General features: G+C 38.1%; 2 protein-coding genes across 6 annotated transcripts in view; both read left to right on the top strand.

The window, feature by feature from the left end:
• LOC124412581 (myrosinase 1-like) overlaps positions 1–17,131 on the top strand; it is a 39,249-nt gene extending 22,118 nt beyond the window's left edge. For 2 of the 4 annotated variants that reach the window (XM_046892576.1, XM_046892574.1), the window contains exons 3-8: positions 15,320–15,453; positions 15,518–15,854; positions 15,929–16,265; positions 16,339–16,489; positions 16,573–16,814; positions 16,896–17,131. In XM_046892576.1, coding sequence (XP_046748532.1) covers positions 15,320–15,453; positions 15,518–15,854; positions 15,929–16,265; positions 16,339–16,489; positions 16,573–16,814; positions 16,896–17,034 — 1,340 coding nt within the window. In that variant the 3' untranslated portion in view covers positions 17,035–17,131. Of the gene's footprint in view, positions 1–3,354; positions 3,689–3,777; positions 4,115–4,206; positions 4,358–4,443; positions 4,686–4,788; positions 5,039–11,719; positions 11,828–11,892; positions 11,994–12,075; positions 12,210–12,707; positions 13,042–13,118; positions 13,456–13,537; positions 13,689–13,761; positions 14,001–14,074; positions 14,304–15,319; positions 15,454–15,517; positions 15,855–15,928; positions 16,266–16,338; positions 16,490–16,572; positions 16,815–16,895 lie in introns of those variants that run through there. The other 2 variants (XM_046892577.1, XM_046892578.1) reach the window with 2 other exon arrangements.
• On the top strand, positions 5,811–7,958 carry LOC124412584 (myrosinase 1-like). Of its 2 annotated transcripts, none has more exons than XM_046892581.1 (8): positions 5,811–5,920; positions 5,991–6,082; positions 6,162–6,295; positions 6,359–6,692; positions 6,769–7,105; positions 7,187–7,337; positions 7,426–7,667; positions 7,742–7,958. In XM_046892581.1, the coding sequence occupies exons 1-8, from the start codon at positions 5,874–5,876 to the stop codon at positions 7,881–7,883; spliced, it is 1,479 nt and encodes a 492-aa protein (XP_046748537.1). In that variant the 5' UTR covers positions 5,811–5,873; the 3' UTR covers positions 7,884–7,958. The 2 variants fall into 2 exon arrangements, with proteins under 2 accessions (XP_046748537.1, XP_046748536.1); XM_046892580.1 differs by having other exon boundaries at positions 5,817–5,920; positions 5,982–6,082.
• Positions 17,132–18,599: the final 1,468 nt, after the last annotated feature.

Genomic DNA, 18,599 nt, shown 5'->3' with positions numbered 1-18,599 from the left:
CTTTATCTATACTGCAGAATCATTCTTTATCACTGGCTTATTAATCAAAACCAATTTCTCACGTTTTAGGATTGCGATCAGCGCCCAGTTATCCAGCGAAAAGACATGTTTGATTGAACTTCAGATTGTGTGCAATGGCACTAAATTGATTTATCCTGTATTATTTAAGATCCCTCAATCAAAATTGGGAAAATCAGATAAGAAACGTGAACTGTAAAAATTCTTGTGTGTCATAGTCAGCGCCACAATTTTATCAAGTATTATTACCGCAACTAATAATAAGTGACCTCTGATATGAAGTGTTGTTTGTTACATATTCTTATCTGGGCCATTGTGTAACAGTGGAATTATACATCAATGTGATCGAACCGATTGATGGTCCATCGTAATTTCGACGTCACGTATCAGCGAAATTATCCCAAGGTGAGATTCGATCCTCTTACGTGAGAAAGGTGGGCCAATTTTCAAGTTTACAATTAGTATATTGCTGTTATATAACGTTATCATACATAATGCTGTACATGATAAAAATTCTCATATTTATGTATGTGTTGTGCATGACTGTGCGCCTTTCGGATTATTGCCTTTCCATTGAGGAAATGATTATATCATTGATCTATCAAAGATTTACTACAGCCATGAAGAATTCTCGGATTATTGTTATCGTCAGCTGTATGATTAGCCAGAGATCCATATTACCTGCATTTCAGATTATCTATAATATTTCCTATCACAAATTGCATCTTTCTAGAATATTCTATTGAAGAAGAACGAAAAAAATTCAAGCGACAAATTACGGGCTAACGCTGAACAACCCATTTATCGATTTCTAGCTGGGATATGTGATAAATTATGAAAGAAACGGAAGAGTGGAAAAACGAATTCATGCTTGATTTGTAAGTATTTTGATGCCAGGATGAAAACTTTTTGCCAACTAAGTTACATTGACTGATGTGAGGTGAGGAATTCCTCCATGAGTATTTGATAATTTCGCGATACTTGATGCCACGCAGTTTTCACGCTTAACTCAGGTCGCAAATTCAAATTCGATCCAAAAAAATTGAGTAACGGATAAAACAATGTCAATCTTTGGGGCACTGCCAGCAAATCAATATAAAACAAAGGATCTTGATTGGATCCTAACTCTGATCTGATCGTTGTGCCGAAGTATTTTCACATGGAAAGCAATAGAATCTCATAAAAATCAACAAATCCAATTTGTTACGACTGAGGCCATTAAATTCAAATTCTTCAAACAAAAATTCTATTTCAAGTAACAGAAAATCTGCATCCTTCTGAATTACTTATCTTAACCAGTGGAGCAATTAAATTACCTGCGATAGCTTTGTACTCATTCTTGACCAAAGTAACGAAGATCTTACCTGCGATTCGTAGAAGAAAATACAAAGAAAGACGATGTGTAATGAATTAAGGAATTAGGCATTAGCTAGGAATTACGATATTACGTCCACGTTAACGATATCAGGTTTCCGCTAACAAATCTTATTTCAAGTTTGTAAAGTACAGTACAACCCATTATTCCAATACTTCTTTCAATATTGGTGTTTCTTATTACAATCAGGCAAGATACCTGGGAACAGAATATTACATTTGTGTTGGCGAAACAACCTAAAAGCTTATCAAAGTTTATCCCGCCAGAGACGAAGATCGTTAACTTAAGGATCGCTGCTGAATCTTCCACTGAAAATCTTCCACTCTTTGCTTGTGTAGTAGAAGATAGAAAAAATAGAACTCAATTCTTATCGCAATTGCCATGAAAAAAAAGCGTTGTATCAGAGTATCAATCGGGGTAGTAATCTGATGATGTTTTTGACTGATTTTTATTTATTTTTCTGTTTAAGAGTAACAGAGAAGAACTTGACAGCAGTGCGAGCTTAATTTATTATCATATCGTGAGGAGGGGCAATCCTATCAGACTGAAAAAAAAATTATTTTTGATTCTTACGTGATTCTCAAATATAAGGATAGTCATTACTCGTAAGTTATCAGAATGTAAAATATAAGTTTTGAGAGTTTTACAAGAAAGTTTATAATCGATTACAAAAAAATTCACATAACCAATTGGAGAGAAAGAGACTATCTTGTATGACTCAAAGCAGAAAAGAGGTACAAGAGAAAAGGAAGGACGATTTTCGAATCAAGTAAATTTAACTGATAGCCCAAGAACTGGTAACGAATTTGGGCAAGGTACTTTAGGGAATTTGAAATTATAAAGACCAGTCTACATCAGTGTTAGTGAACCTGTAATGGATGTGATGAATACAAAGATTTGCCACAGTTTACAACAATTTTCAAATTTAATAAATAAGTCACTGCAGATTTTCATTAAAAAATTTATTTACTTCGATTATTAACTGAGCCTGTCTTGGATTTAGAAAAACATTACTATTTCATAGTTAAATAGTTGTATCATTAAGTAAAAAACGGTGTAATAATGTCGCTTCATCTGGCTTCAGTGAGGTAGTTGTCACTTTATCCTACTACTTTCTTCCAAACACAGCAAGAAATACGAAAATACGTCAAGTCGTAATGTATATACTGTTACACTTTAGCAATGACAGTTAATGCAATTCGTTAAATGACATTTGTGCCTAACGTAAAAGTAAGCCTGGGTGACGTGAGGGCCATATAATTCAACTTAACATTTTAACCGACGGCAATCAAGCTACATTAACGAGCTTACAAGCGATAAGTTAATCTGTGATATTTACTAAAAATATTGGCTTATATTTTATGAGGTTTTTGCTATCCATTATGGTAACGCAGTGGGGGTTCAGCTTTCGCGAATATAAATTGCAATTTACTTCGGATGTCAGCCTGAAATTTCAACATGAAGGGGTTCTTGAAAATACTTGTCATTTGTGTTATACTCATTTGCAGGTAAGTTTTGTGAATAAAGTCACAATAATTATAATTCGCCTAATCTAATTGACTTTGTAGAGTTTCGGAGGCCCAAATCGTGAATCTCACATTTCCCGACAATTTTACTATCGGGAGTGCAACATCATCCTACCAGATAGAAGGAGCCTGGAACGTAAGCGGTGAGATAAATTTCTGTGTTCATCTCCTCCATTTCAGTTCATCTCCTGGATTCAAGCATTGCAAATCCATAATACTGAAAAATAAATCGTTTCAGGCAAGAGTGAGAACATCTGGGACTGGTGGACACATAACTATGCCGAGAGAATCGCAGATGGAAGCAACGGGGACATTGCCTGCAATTCTTACTACAAGTACAAGGAGGACGTGCAGTTAATTAAAGATATAGGAGTAAGTGTGTCAGCGACACCGTGCGTAATTTAATCCACATCTACTGCGTAATTCGTTTTTCAGTTTGACTTTTATCGTTTCTCGATCAGTTGGTCTCGCGTACTGCCAAACGGGTTCGCAAATGAGATCAATGAGGAGGGGATCCAATATTACAAAAATTTGACCGAAGAGCTCTTGGCCAACGGCATCGAACCAATTGTGACCATTTATCACTGGGATCATCCAATGATCTTGGAAGAGTTAGGGGGGTGGACTAACGAGCTTATGGTCGAGTGGTTCGCAGATTATGCAAGAGTTATATTCGATGCACTTGGACCCCTAGTGAAAACATTTATCACGATCAACGAGCCGTCGGTTTATTGCGGGAATGGGTACAACACCACAAGACATTCTCCAGGTCTCTGATGAACTCGATTCATTTTCTTATAATCAGATAACAACGATGTGGTGAAAACTCAATATTTACAAAACAATATTTCAATTCAGGCAAGGTATTGGAGAACATGGGGCATTACATATGCATTCATAATACTCTAAAAGCGCACGCAACCGTCTACCACATGTATGATGACGAATATAGATCAGAGCAACAGGGTCAAATAAGTCTAACAACTCAGTGCGATGGATGGTACTTGAACGATGATAGTAACGCGACTCTGGTCGACCAAGCATTTCAGTTTAATTGCGGTTGGGTGGTGCATCCCGTGTTCGTCGGAGATTACCCAGAAATCATGAAAACAAGAATAGCTATGATAAGCGAACTCGAAGGTTACCCATTTTCACGTCTGCCAGAATTTTCGGATGAGTGGGTAGAGTACATCAAGTTCGTATCCTGTCTAATATCACCTTAAATAAGTCTCAGAACTATCGCATCCATAAAGTACCTATTAGCTCATACTTATCACTGCATTGCAGAGGAACAGCCGACTTCTTCGGTTTGAATCACTACACGTCTTACATCCTGACTGCTGATCCAGATGAAGAAAGTGGTATATATAATATCGACAGTGGTATTATAAAGTCTGTTAATACGAGCTACCCGGTTGGCAGTCTTGCCTGGATGTCTGTAAGTCTTCACTACGAGAAACAGGTCCTATTGAGCATAAAGTGATCATTGGATGATGCTATATAATTAACTGCGTGATCATCCAGATTGCACCCGAAGGATTTGGAAATCTACTGCGCATGATCAGAGATCAGTACGATAATCCCCCGGTTCAAATATTCGAAAATGGGTACTGTGATCTTGGAGAGCTGGACGATTATGATCGGATCACCTACTACAATAGTTACATGACAGAACTATTATCGGTCATTAATAACGACAACTGCAATGTTGTTAGGTATACCGCTTGGAGTCTAATGGACAACTTTGAATGGTCGGATGGCTATACGTAAGTCAATTAGAAAGACATTATTTTTTATTGAAATATGGTATGAGCGTTCGCTGCTTTGGTCTAAACGTGTAAGTGAAAATTAAATCACCTTTATTTTTAGAGTAAATTTCGGTATCGTCAGTGTAAACTTGACCGATCCAGATCGGGCTAGAACATCAAAACTATCAACATCCTGGTGGCGATCGGTTATGGAAACACGAACGGTTCAAGATGTTCCTACCAGTGTGTGACACACACCATCTATGAAATTTTAAAATTACGGGCAGTGTGCAACCTGTAATGTCAACTTTCGGCGGCGACACTTCTTACTCTCGAATACTTCAAGTTTGCTTATTATATTTTATTTATTTAGACGCAATTCAAATTGAATAATACTTTGCTAGTTTCTGATCGCAAGTTTTATGCTATTTTGAATGCAGCCTTGAAGGTAAATAAACTGTACGAACAGAAGGCACAAATAAAATCCACATTCCTGTTTCGTGCGTGTTCTTAATAATTTTAGGGAATGGATGAAGTGTTTATTCGTTACTGTTGTAACGTAGATAATAATTCATTTGGAACAAGTTTTAGAAAATAAAATGAAAAATGATGTGTGCTTGAAATCAGTACTCTGTTTTATTTATTACGGCACTCGAAAAACGAGTTGGAAGTTAATTACTCATCTATCTTGACATGTGTTTCCGTCACACAAACGTGTTTATCGAAATTTAGCTCGTCGAAATATTCTTCACAGTCTACTGTTGCCGAATATTATACTACTCTTATTTTTCTCGTGCAATAATAAATCACCTAACTCCGTATTGAACACTGAACTACGCTCAACATTTAATACCGGAAATGAGTTATCAACCGAATCTAATATTGTGATGCGGTACAATAATACTCACGATATTCAAGTAGCAATTGGGAATAGAAAGGTGCTGTACTTTGAAATGGGGAACCAGGAACCACATTACCTTGATTAGGTGGCTCTTCGCGGCAAGCGTAAGAAATCTAGATAACTATCTACATCCACTTAAGATGACCGATTAGTTAAGCTTTAAACATTTCTACTGATATTAGAATGATAATATCTCAGATAGTGCCAAATTTACGTGATAATAAAACCCAGCAGGAGTCGAAACCGAGCCATTCATCGATAACTAACCTGTTGAAACATCGCAAGAGGTCTCAACAATTTTCACCATGAAATATTTGGGAATAAGTGTAATATGCTGTATAATTTTCACAGAGTAAGTTACGTGATATTGTAGTTAGATTTGGGACGGGATTTTAATTGGACACTTTTCTTAGAATTTCCAGATGTCAGGCGGCAAATCTCACTTTCCCCAGCAATTTTTCAATCGGTGCCGCAACAGCATCCTATCAAATAGAAGGGGCATGGAATACCAGCGGTAACGACTAAGCTTTTCTACAATACGTCTTGGTATTAATTTTTTTTCAAAAACAATTCGATCATCTCCATTGTTACAGATAAGGGAGAAAATATTTGGGACTGGTTCACCCACAATTACCCGGATAGTATAGCGGACGGAAGTAATGGAGACGTGGCTTGCGATTCTTATAATCAGTACGAAGTGGACGTGGCGTTGTTGAAGAATTTGGGCGTGAGTTTCAATGCACGCAGTACAAGAAATCCAAGAAATCTCTTTTAACGATCAATTTTTCAGGTCGATTTCTACCGGTTTTCAATCAGCTGGTCACGCGTACTGCCAAATGGTTTCGCAAACGAAGTCAGCGAGGATGGGATTCAGTACTACAAGAATCTCACCCAATTGTTAATCGCTAACGATATCGAGCCAGTCGTGACACTTTATCACTGGGACCATCCAGAGATTCTTGAAGAGTTGGGTGGATGGACCAACGAGATGATGGTGACATGGTACGCCGACTATGTTCGGATAATTTTCGAAAAATTGGGGCCCTACGTTAAGAGATTCATTACAATTAACGAGCCAACGTCCTACTGCGTAAAAGGATATAACAATACTGAGTTTGCTCCAGGTATGAGAGCCTGTGATTCATAACATTGGGGATTATTATTTTTCGAGAAATCTATTGCATTATGATTTTTGTACAGCAAAGGTATTGGAAAACATGGGGCACTACATTTGCATACACAACACCTTGAAGGCTCACGCTACAGCGTATCACATATACGACGACGAATTCCGAGCAACCCAAAATGGTGAAATAGGTTTAGTCGCATACTGCAGAGGATGGGTCCCAGGTGACAACGTAACCGACGAAACCATAGAGCAGTATTTCCTATTCAAATGCGGTTGGGTCGTGAATCCCATTTTCGCTGGGGACTATCCAGAAATCATGAAAACTAGAATAGCCAACATCAGTGCGCTCGAAGGTTACCCATTTTCGCGTCTTCCCGAATTTACTGACGATTGGATAGAGTACATTAAGTACGTATTAAATACTCATTTATAAACAATTATTCGTCATTTACGTGGAAGAAATGACTTACCAGTGGTTTTATTCCACAGTGGAACGGCAGATTTCTTCGGTCTGAATTACTACACCTCTCGATTACCTGTATTCGATACAAATGAGGACCTTGGTATATACACGATAGACAGTGGTGTAATCGAAAATGTTAACAGCAGTTGGTCAGTGGGGAGTTCGGATTGGTTATATGTAAATATTAATCGACTTATAGATTATTGTAATGTGATTATTTGGGTGATTGATGTCATACCATGAAAATCATGTAACCAATGTATAGGTAGTACCAGAGGGATTAGGTAATCTGCTACGAATGATTAGGGATACGTACGGCAACCCACCGGTGTGGATTATGGAAAATGGATATTCCGACGAAGGTGAATCTGATGATTATGATCGAATCAGCTACTATTATGATCACCTCAGCGAAGTCCTCTCCGCCATCAACGACGATGGCTGCAATATTGAAGGTTACACGATCTGGTCACTGATGGACAATTTTGAATGGGCGGATGGTTACACGTGAGTTTTGTTTCCGGTATATTTTCAAAAGTAGCCTAAGCCACGTCCATTTCCTACACATTTTCAACTTGCAGAAAACTATTCGGCATTCACCAAGTGGACTTTGATAGTTCCAACAGAACGAGATCGACCAAGCTTTCCGCTACCTGGTGGCAAGAAGTACTCAGCGCGCGAGCACTTCAGAAGGTTCCAACTGCCAGTAGTACTAGCCGTTAAACAAATTTACCATCGATCATTATCCCCTGGCATGAATATATTATAGATATATAAATCAAAGTGGTGACAATTACGTTATGTGAATTGTAAATGTGAGCATTTAAGTATAAAAATGGGATAGTTTTAGCCCAGCGTGACGAAGAGCAAACAAATATAACGCTCATTAGACGCCTGCACCCTCTGCAAGGTGGTGAAACCCATCTGCAAGTGACACAAGTTTTTTCGAGGTCAATTTAACTCGACTGATCAATCAATACGTGATAATAAAAGAGTTAAACGATCATGAGTATCAGACTTCATACTTGTGCTTCTGAGGAATGTTATCGAAAGAATTTTTAACGAATCAAAACATTTTCCCTTCCTACATCTGTGACGTCCGTTGTGTACAACGATATGGGTTCTGCCCGCTTAAAGTAATAACACCTTTATAGATAGGATATTAATTGCTGATTGTTGTTAGTCAAAATGTTGTTTATTCAAGAACCTGAATTTTAAAAATTACTCCGTGATTGCTATTAAATCTCATTGAATTTAAGATCCAGAGAAGTATCTACTCATAACGAGAAATGGGAAATGTAATTTTCTGAATTGAGAAAAAAAATGCCAATCGCCTTGACATGCCTTACTCTGGAGGGTGTTTTCACCGCCTTAAAGTATTCAATGACAGATAAAAAAAAAAAGAATACGTGTCTTTAGTTTTTAGTCGACTATAACATAAGACAAAAGAAATCAAATCGGAGTGATCGACGTGGGATACCTTCGTTGTAAGTATTTGCTGCACTACCATAATTCTTACGTTTTAAACATATGAGCGGATCCACGTCACTTCACTAAAAAAAAAACCGTCAAGTCACGGATCTTTGCGCCATTTGAAATATCCGTAGTACTATGTAAAAAAAAAAAAAAATTTCAAGGATTTTGAATTTTTTTCAAAAATGGCCGAGTTCGAGCTATGTAAAGTTTTGTATACCACTGTTGCACTGCTATGTTTGAAAATTCATATCTCCGAAAGTATACATCGGAGCGGACTGATCCTGCAATCGTTCTGTTCGTAAAAGAATGCGCTTCGATAAAAAAAAAATTTATTTGGGAAAAAAAAATTTTTTTCAATATTATTTTACCGTTTCTTTTTTTGATTTCGCTGCCATTTCCGCGGGACTAACAACAATTCATGGAGATAATTTTTTTCGGATACCTGTATCCTTCTTCTTTAATCCTAAAAAAAAAAATTGATGGAGAAGTTACAAGGGCCGGAGAAAAAAAATGAAACGTCTCGTCGCGCGTCACCGCGCGCGCCGATCCACGTCAGCGCTACTCCCGCGAATTCGGTGTGTTGCGTATATTATATACGATAAAGTGGAGTTCAATTTGATTTGATGCTCTTCCACTTACCCGGGCTATTCATTCTACGGAAATAGATATTAACCACCCTAGCCCTCAAGTATCCGTCCACTGGTCATCCTTTCTTGGAGTTAAACTGTATACCTGTTCTGAGAATTCCAGTACGGTTATGGTTCGTTGAGCACTCCTGTGCTGAAATTGGGTTTAATTCTATTTCACTCAGTTTGTGTTACATGACTGATAGATAATCTTGCAATATGTTGGTGGCTCTGAAAAGGGCCGATATTTTCAGCGATGATTCGCAGGATAACGCTTAGTAGCCAACCTCTATTTAAAATTAATTCATAATTTTCGTCGAATCAAACTTTTCTGATGCGGAAAATAATTTTGTTTTGATGAGTTTATGAGATACTGGAATAACCGCATGTAATTTTAGAGTGCCACGAACTGTCAAGGCTTTATCGAATCGATTTTGTGAAATAGATTCTTCCGCTTGATATTCTGCAGACGTACAGTACGCAAAAGATATGCTCCGAAAATAAGAACCTGCCCAATTATACAGATCCAGCGGTGTTTGGATAGGATCGGAATTGCCAATCAGTTGTAAACTCGTACGCAAAGCTAATCTCTTAACAGTTCCACCAACACCATCACACGGCCATTTTCCATGTGATGTAGCAAAAAAATACCATTCGGCTTCGCATTGAAAGTCTTCGAAGTGATGTGTTATGTTTATGAAATTTCTTTTTGTTCTAATATTGGGAAGCTGCTCCATCGGAGAAATAAATTATTTTCTCTATAGGAATCGAATTTTGAAACTTCTCTCTGATAAAGTTGATCAACTTTTTTTGAAATAAATGAACCGCGACTGTATTATGTTTCAGATGCTCTGAAATTATCACAAAACTAAAATGTCTCAACTGGTCGTCGGCGTAAATTTTATGGTAAACCACGATTGGATGAATAGTCACCTGATTATTGGTCTAGTGAAACCCTTGCGTGGAATCTTGTACAACAAATGCATAATTCTCAGTGAAATCGCATACTACTAAAAATTCACCAACTCTGCAAATTTACAAACACCGATTTTTTTACCCGGATAACGATCACGGAATAATCGATACAATTCTTTCAAATTATTCAACATCAGATGCTTCTGAACCGATATTTTTTCACCATTTCTTTCAACGGTTATGCAGCTTCTTTGACCTGGAATTATGTGACTGACCTCCTCACTTCGATACATATACATATACACAACACACCGAGTTCGCGGGAGTAGCGCTGACGTGGACCGGCGCGCGCGGTGACGCGCGACGAGACGTTTCATTTTTTTTCTCCAGCCCTGGCAACTTCTTCATCAATTTTTTTTTTTAGGATTAAAGAAGAAGGATACAGGTATCCGAAAAAAATTATCTCCATGAATTGTTGTTAGTCCCGCGGAAATGGCAGCAAAATCAAAAAAAAAACGGTAAAAAAATATTGAAAGAAATGTTTTTTTTTCAAATAATTTTTTTTTTATCGAAGCGCATTCTTTTACGAACAGAACGATTGTAGGATCAGTCCGCTCCGATGTATACTTTCGGAGATATGAATTTTCAAACATAGCAGTGCAACAGTGGTATACAAAACTTTACATAGCTCGAACTCGGCCATTTTTGAAAAAAATTCAAAATCCTTGAAATTTTTTTTTTTTTTTACATAGTACTACGGATATTTCAAATGGCGCAAAGATCCGTGACTTGACGGTTTTTTTTTTAGTGAAGTGACGTGGATCCGCTCATATGATTGATTTATAGACACAATGTCAGTGAAGAAATGAGGTTTTGAAGTTGAATTAATGATTTCAAATAAAGCAATCACTCAGAAGACTTTCGCTCTATTCTTATTCACACAGAGTTACGAACTAGTTTCACAATGTTCAAGATTCATGCATCTGCAGAAATGAACTTTATCAAGCTGTAGCACGAGACAATCATACCAAGCACAATATTTGCCAGACCGTCTTCTTCCTCGTTCGGTTACGTAGGGACAGTATTTATGATTTTATTTCTTAAGCTAATTTGAAGTCCGTTTTTAGGCAGATTAATAATTTCCTTCCTTATTCCATTATCTAGTTGCGGTATTTACTTTCAAAATAAACTCCAGTTATTTTCGCTGATGCAGGAGTCTTAAGGATTATACTATTTTTTTTGAGGAATACAAATCGTCACTCTCGGCCGTCCAACGATAACATCTGACGGATCTATCTACCGCACAATATTTTTACACTTGTCATTTGTGCAAACACAAGATTTAGCTATCACATTCAGTTTCGATTCCCGGATAACAAAAGTGATACCAATTGATTCCTGACAAAATATAGAGATATATACGACACCAATTAGTTGTCCATAAGTTAACAAATCAGAACGTGCCTTTATATACTGATAAGATGGAGAAATCGAGTAGGGGAATTGCCAGGTCTTGATGAAACCATTCAGAATTTCAGGAAACGAGCCACTTGCTAACGAATAATCACCTCAAGTTTTATCAATCGAATATTACATTTCAATAATGACACATAAGTGGAAGATTGTAATTTTCTGTGTAATCTTTGCAGGGTAAGTGCAATTGCTGCTTCATTTCCCAATTAAAGTGGAGTATTCTAATCTGGTAGTTTTCCCAGGTTAAAAGAATGTCAAGCCGCTAGTCTCAGTTTTCCTGAGAATTTCACATTCGGCGTTGCCACCTCGTCCTACCAAATCGAAGGAGCCTGGAACGTAAGTGGTGAGTATTCAGTATTTGTATTTGTTTTCAGTAAATCCAAACTGGTTTTTCACGCACAATGTTTTTTATGCCATAAATGTAGATAAAGCAGAAAGCGTTTGGGATTGGTACACACACAATTATCCGGATCGCATCGCAGGCGGAAGTAATGGGGATATAGCCTGTGACTCCTACCATAAATATGAAGAAGATGTACAATGGTTGAAAGACCTGGGAGTAAGTTGAATGATTTTGACTGCCGATGTTGTTGTTACGATCGAGTCTCCATCTCAGTCGCCCAGTCCGTTAGTTCATTTACCATCTGCTGGTCAAATATTATTTAAATCATTTCATTGGCCTTAGATTACAAAAGTTCTGTTAAATCACATTCAACGTTGTATCATCTTTGCATTTGGAGATGGTTACATATACTTTGGAGATATGTACCTATCTTCATATTGGAAAAATAATTGGAATAAACTTCGTATTGGAAAACGTAATCCGAACTCCAATCCTGGCCACGAGTCTTGCGCTGTGCTATTGTTCAGCAGTCTTAGGAATCTGAACCCAGCCTACAGGTGTACCTTAGCACTTCAACAAGGCAAAAAGCCACCAATCAGGTACTTTTCTAGCCGCTCGGAAGGTACCTATCAAAATTGTGATGCAGACGATGTCAGGAGATGATTGTCCCTACGTAAAATTGATATTAAATATTCTAAACAATCAATCTTTCAGGTGGATTTTTACCGGTTTTCGGTAAGCTGGGCACGCATACTTCCAAACGGTTTTGCAAACGAAGTCAGCGAGGATGGGCTTCAATATTACAAAAATTTAATCCAAGCTCTAATTGATAACGGTATTGAGCCCGTCGTAACAATATATCACTGGGAACATCCAAAGATTCTTGAAGATTTAGGAGGATGGACCAACGAGTTGATGGTGACGTGGTACGCTGACTACGCCAGAATCATTTTCAAGGAATTGGGACCTCTGGTTAAAACCTTCGTCACAATTAACGAACCAGAATCCTACTGCTCCGTTGGATACAACGGCATTTATTTTGCTCCAGGTAAAGCGCTCATCACCACTAGCTTAGCATAACATATTGGATGATGGAAGGCTCTCTGCAGTAACATTTTCAAACAGGTAAAGAATTGGAAAACATGGGGCACTATATATGCATGCACAACTCTTTGAAAGCTCACGCGACAGTGTATCACATGTACGACGATGAGTTCAGATCGACTCAGAATGGTCAAATAGGCATCGTGCCACAATGTAACGGTTGGATCCCAGGGGGCAACGTGACCGACGAATCTATTGATAGATATTTTCAATTCAATTGTGGTTGGGTAATGAACCCAATATTTGTTGGGGATTACCCAGAAATAATGAAGACTAGAATAGCCAACATAAGTGCTCTCCAAGGTTATCCATTTTCACGTTTGCCAGAATTTTCCGATGATTGGATTAAGTACATTAAGTGAGTATTTGATCAAATACTTCTAAAATTCATGTGATTAGGTGTTCAGGTAGATTGTTTCACAAACGTTTTAATTTAACAGTGGAACCGCAGATTTCTTTGGCCTGAATCACTACACGTCTTGCTTGCCAGTATTTGATTCAGACGAGGATCTTGGTATATACACGATAGATAGTGGTGTAATTGCGTCTGCTAATGAAAGTTGGTCCCTTGGCAGTGCTGCGTGGTTATACGTAATTATCTTTCGAACAGTCCTATGATACACACTTCCGATCATAAAACCGTACTGATCAAATCCGTTTTTAGGTTGTACCAGCCGGATTCGGTAACCTACTACGCAAGATTCGAGACACATACAATAATCCGCCAGTATGGGTCCTGGAAAACGGATATCCTGACACTGGGGAATCGGACGATTATAGCCGGATCAGCTATTACTACGAATATCTTACCGAGTTACTCTCAGCCGTTGATGATGGCTGCAACGTTGTGAAATACACAGCTTGGTCATTTCTGGACGAGTTCGAATGGACAGCTGGTTACACGTCCGTCGTTTTTCAAGATAATTCTTAAGCACGGTATAACTGGAAAAAATCTTTACATTGATGTTGATTTACAGGCAATTATTTGGTATCGTTGGAGTGGACTTCGACAGTTCGAATAGAACTCGATCAGCAAAGCTTTCCACGACATGGTGGCAAGAGGTCATCAGCACCCGGACACTTCAAAGTGTTCCAACTGCCAACAGCACCCGTTAGCCTACCTCGTGAGCACCGGTGCATCTCAACCAACAGAATAGTTACACCGATTTTTATACCAAATTTATTTTTCTGTTATACCTGTTGGTTTCATATGTATACATGATGATGAGCATAATATGAACATAAACAGTTTAGGTTCAGCATATAGTCTTCGTATACAGTAGAGATTACTATTATATAACTGTATAGAATGATCGGTACGAATGAATAACCGATTCTTGTTCAGCGCCTCAGTTCGTCAGTCTTGACGAATATTTACTAGTAGGAAGACGCAACAAAAGTATTCAATAAAATCTTGAGAGATTAATCCATAGATCCAGATAATATTTCTTTAATACCCTATTGCGGATGAATGAATATTTTTCTCAATAATAATCTCACTCATTTTCAGTACACTGTGATAACATCGTAATTAGAGTACTGAATTCGAACGTAAGGTTACAGAGATAATTTTAATAATGAGCCAACAAATTCTAGAAGTCATAAATGCTTTGGTATTACACTATCTTACCAATAAAAGTCCGTGACACCAGATCGTTGGTACTGGCGAGTGTTAGATATCATAAAAGATCTCATAAATTTACGATTTGAATAAAATGCAGTGACTGATGGTATTATATGTATTATTCTATGAAATATGATATGTACAGAATTCAACGGTTGTAAAGGAGTCGATAATCTCAAGATTCGGCTTATATACAATACATGCTGTATTTATAATTTCACAATCGATCCAGTTAAATAGACTTCATATGAATATAAATGTTCACGTGTGGTATGTTGAATGCTGTGAATGGAATACTGCAGCCTACTCATGAACGAATTATGGACATTTGTTACTTATTGTTTAATATTCGGGGAGTAAGTTTTCCCAATATTTTTTGGTCGCAGCACATTATTCTAATTTTGGAATTTCCACAGAGTATTCCAGTGTTGGGGTGCAAATCTGAGTTTTCCTGAAAATTTTTTGATTGGTGCTGCATCTTCGTCTTACCAAATAGAAGGGGCCTGGAACGTCAGCGGTGAGTATTCAACTTCTGTACTTACGGCATTGTCAGGTTCTTGTTCATCAGAAACTAGAATGTTTCATCAATGTATTCCAGATAAAGGGGAAAACGTTTGGGATTGGTTCACACACAACAAACCAGAAATCATAGCAGATGGAAGTACGGGAGATGTCGCCTGTGACTCTTATCATAAATATGAAGAAGACGTGCAATGGGTCAAAAATTTAGGGGTGAGTGTGAAAATACTTGAAATAATCTGTGAAACAAAATTGATTAGACACTTAAACTTTTCAGCTGGATTTCTACCGCTTTTCGGTCAGCTGGTCACGCGTACTTCCAAATGGTTTTGCCAACGAAGTCAGCGAGGATGGGCTTCAATATTACAAAAATTTAACCCAAGCTCTGATTGATAACGGTATTGAGCCCGTCGTGACCATATATCACTGGGACCACCCACAGATTCTCGAAGATTTGGGTGGATGGACAAACGAATTGATGGTCGAGTGGTACGCTGATTACGCCAGAGTTATTTTCGAGGAATTGGGACCCATGGTGAAAACCTTCATCACAATCAACGAGCCGAAAATATATTGCGAACAGGGATACAACTCGACTACTAAGAAAGCTCCAGGTACGATGACCATCCGTTATTAAAAGGGAGTTCAAATCTTGACGAAGAACTAATTGCATTGAATTCCAATTCAGGAAAAACATTAGAAAATATGGGCCACTACCTGTGCGTTCACAATTCTCTGAAAGCCCATGCGACAGCGTATCATATGTACGACGATGAATTCCGGGCGACGCAACAAGGCCAAATAGGAATACTGACGCCCTGTACCGGTTGGGTGCCAGGGGACAACGTAACCGAAGAATCCATCGAACAACACTTTCAGTTCGATTGCGGCTGGATTATGCATCCCATTTATGTTGGAGACTATCCAGAAATCGTAAAAACGAGAGTGGCCAACATCAGTGCGCTAGAAAATTACCCATTTTCACGTCTACCCGAATTTTCACAGGAGTGGATAGAGTACATAAAGTTCGTATCCGGTCGAAATTTATTCATAATAAACGTAGTTGAATCGTGACTTTTTATAGCAATTATTTTACAGTGGAACAACAGACTTTTTCGGTCTTAATCACTACACGTCAAGTATGCCTATATTTGACACAGCCGAAGAGCTTGGCATATATACTAGGGACAGTGGAATAATCAAATCTACCAATTCCAGTTGGTCAACTGGCAGTTCTTCATGGTTATACGTAAGTATTACCAGAACTATCAATATTACGAATTCACAACTGCTTCAATTTTGTTTCGCTGAAGTAATTTAATTGGTTCACAGGTATTGCCAGAAGGATTCGGTAATCTTTTGCGTATGATTCGAGACCAGTACAATAACCCACCGTTGTATGTTTTCGAAAATGGATATTCTGACACTGGCGAATTGGAAGACTATGAACGAATCAGTTATTATTACGGATACGTCAGCGAGATGCTCGCAGCCATCAACGATGACGGCTGCAATGTTGTAGCGTACACCATTTGGTCACTTCTGGACAATTTTGAGTGGAATGCTGGCTACACGTGGGTATATTTTCTTGTATCAAATAATTTTTCTGAATGATGTTCTAATACTGTCAAATCCTTGATTGTATTTATTTACAGAGAATTATTCGGCATCATAAGTGTTGATTTCAACAGTTCGGACAGAACAAGATCAGCTAAACTCTCTACATCATGGTGGCAAGAAGTCATTAGTACACGTACACTTCAAGATGTTCCCAGCAACAGTACTCGACGTTAGAAATTCAGTAAATAAACAGCTCGACTGAAAGAATGCTTAATAGTTTTGAAAAAGAAGTTTATTTATTACTGACTGCTGTGGTAATCGATGCCTTTCAAACATTCAATGATCAAATTAAAGTGCAAACAATCTGTTAAGATTCAATGTTAGATAACGTAGATAACATTTTTTCATTAACAATAAGACAACAGACTCAGCTACCGAAAGTCAAAAAAATATTCATAAATCTAAATGAGTCTTGCAGGGTATGAATAAATTTCCAGGGTCATTCATCCGTATGATCTTCATTAGTTAATTACGTCATACACCAATCTCGAACAAAATAAATTTTCCTTTCCAATACTCAGAATTAAATATATTACACACGTAAAGTCCAAGCATGAATTCAATATTATGAACACTGTTCGCGCCTTTGGCGATCTACGTGGTTATAGACGCAGTGCTTAGTTAGAATCTAGTTCCAGCACTAAAAACCAGGGGGCGGGCGGGTGCCGCTTCGCAATCCGATAACCGCGAGCGCGCGAATTTCGGCAGATGAGTTTCGGCAGTGAGCGAGTGCGGACGAGCGCGTCTTGGCGCGTCTTTCCATTCATAACTCGCCGTTCACTCGATCAGGTCTCCCTATATTGTGTCCACTCTCGGTTTTGGTATTCCATGTATCAGGCTGCGTTAGCACAAGGTTTCGACTCTTAGAGCCACTAACCAATTGTTCGACTAGCTCATCAAGCTAGTCAGGGGGCATCACCTGGACGAATCACATGATCTGCTCGTCGGAGGTGATCTAAAAGTGGACTAAAGTAAGAGAGTTCTCTTAGGTGGCGAGAATTGATCTAGAAATCAAGATTGATCGCGGGTTGTCCTTACCTTGATGTATTTATATGCGATGCGCTTTCTGTTCGATGAATTTGCTTTCACTATCTGGCTTGCTCGGGCTTTTCCCTCTGCTCCGTGAGATGTTTTACGCCCGAGCAAGTTATATTTCACTAAATTTCCCGCGAAGTGACTGAAAGACTCGAATGATTAACCTTCGAGGTATAATTCATAAAAAAAAAAATTACCGAGGATTTGATAACGCAACCATTGCAGAGTAAATGGACTTCGATGTCACACCAATACTTAATATTAAGCTTCCTGAACCAATAAACAAAATATATCATTTATCCCATTAGCGTTTTTAGCTTGATATCGTTATCATATTGATACCAATATAAATATATAAATAACGAGTGTATGAATATTGCATTATCTCGAGTTTCGATTCTCAAATCAACAAAATGCACTTAATATACAGGTCTATTCATTTATTGCGGAACACAAATGCGACGGACGCAGCGTATTTTGTATACGTAAATATTTTTCACCCAGACAGCAGACTTTTTTTTAACAAAGATCATAAAGATATTCAAAAAGCGAAATTAGTCTTGCAAGGTACGAATGAAGTACGAATCTACGGTCATTCATTTGTATTATCGTCATTAGTTGATTACGACGTATGGAATTCTCGAACGAAGTGAATTTTACCTCCCGATACTACGAAATAAATAGATTACAGGCGGAAAGTCAAA

Source organism: Diprion similis, chromosome 11 (assembly GCF_021155765.1).
Source record: "Diprion similis isolate iyDipSimi1 chromosome 11, iyDipSimi1.1, whole genome shotgun sequence".
Lineage (NCBI taxonomy): Eukaryota > Metazoa > Arthropoda > Insecta > Hymenoptera > Diprionidae > Diprion > Diprion similis.
Note: the sequence above shows the minus strand (reverse complement) of the source record. Positions and strands in the feature narration are given on the sequence as shown.

Coding starts and splice junctions, on each gene's coding strand:
- LOC124412584 (XM_046892580.1), top strand. CDS start 5,874: ATGAAATATTTGGGAATAAGTGTAATATGCTGTATAATTTTCACAGA. Junction 6,083..6,161: donor AGGGGCATGGAATACCAGCG/GTAACGACTAAG, acceptor CCATTGTTACAG/ATAAGGGAGAAAATATTTGG. Junction 6,296..6,358: donor CGTTGTTGAAGAATTTGGGC/GTGAGTTTCAAT, acceptor TCAATTTTTCAG/GTCGATTTCTACCGGTTTTC.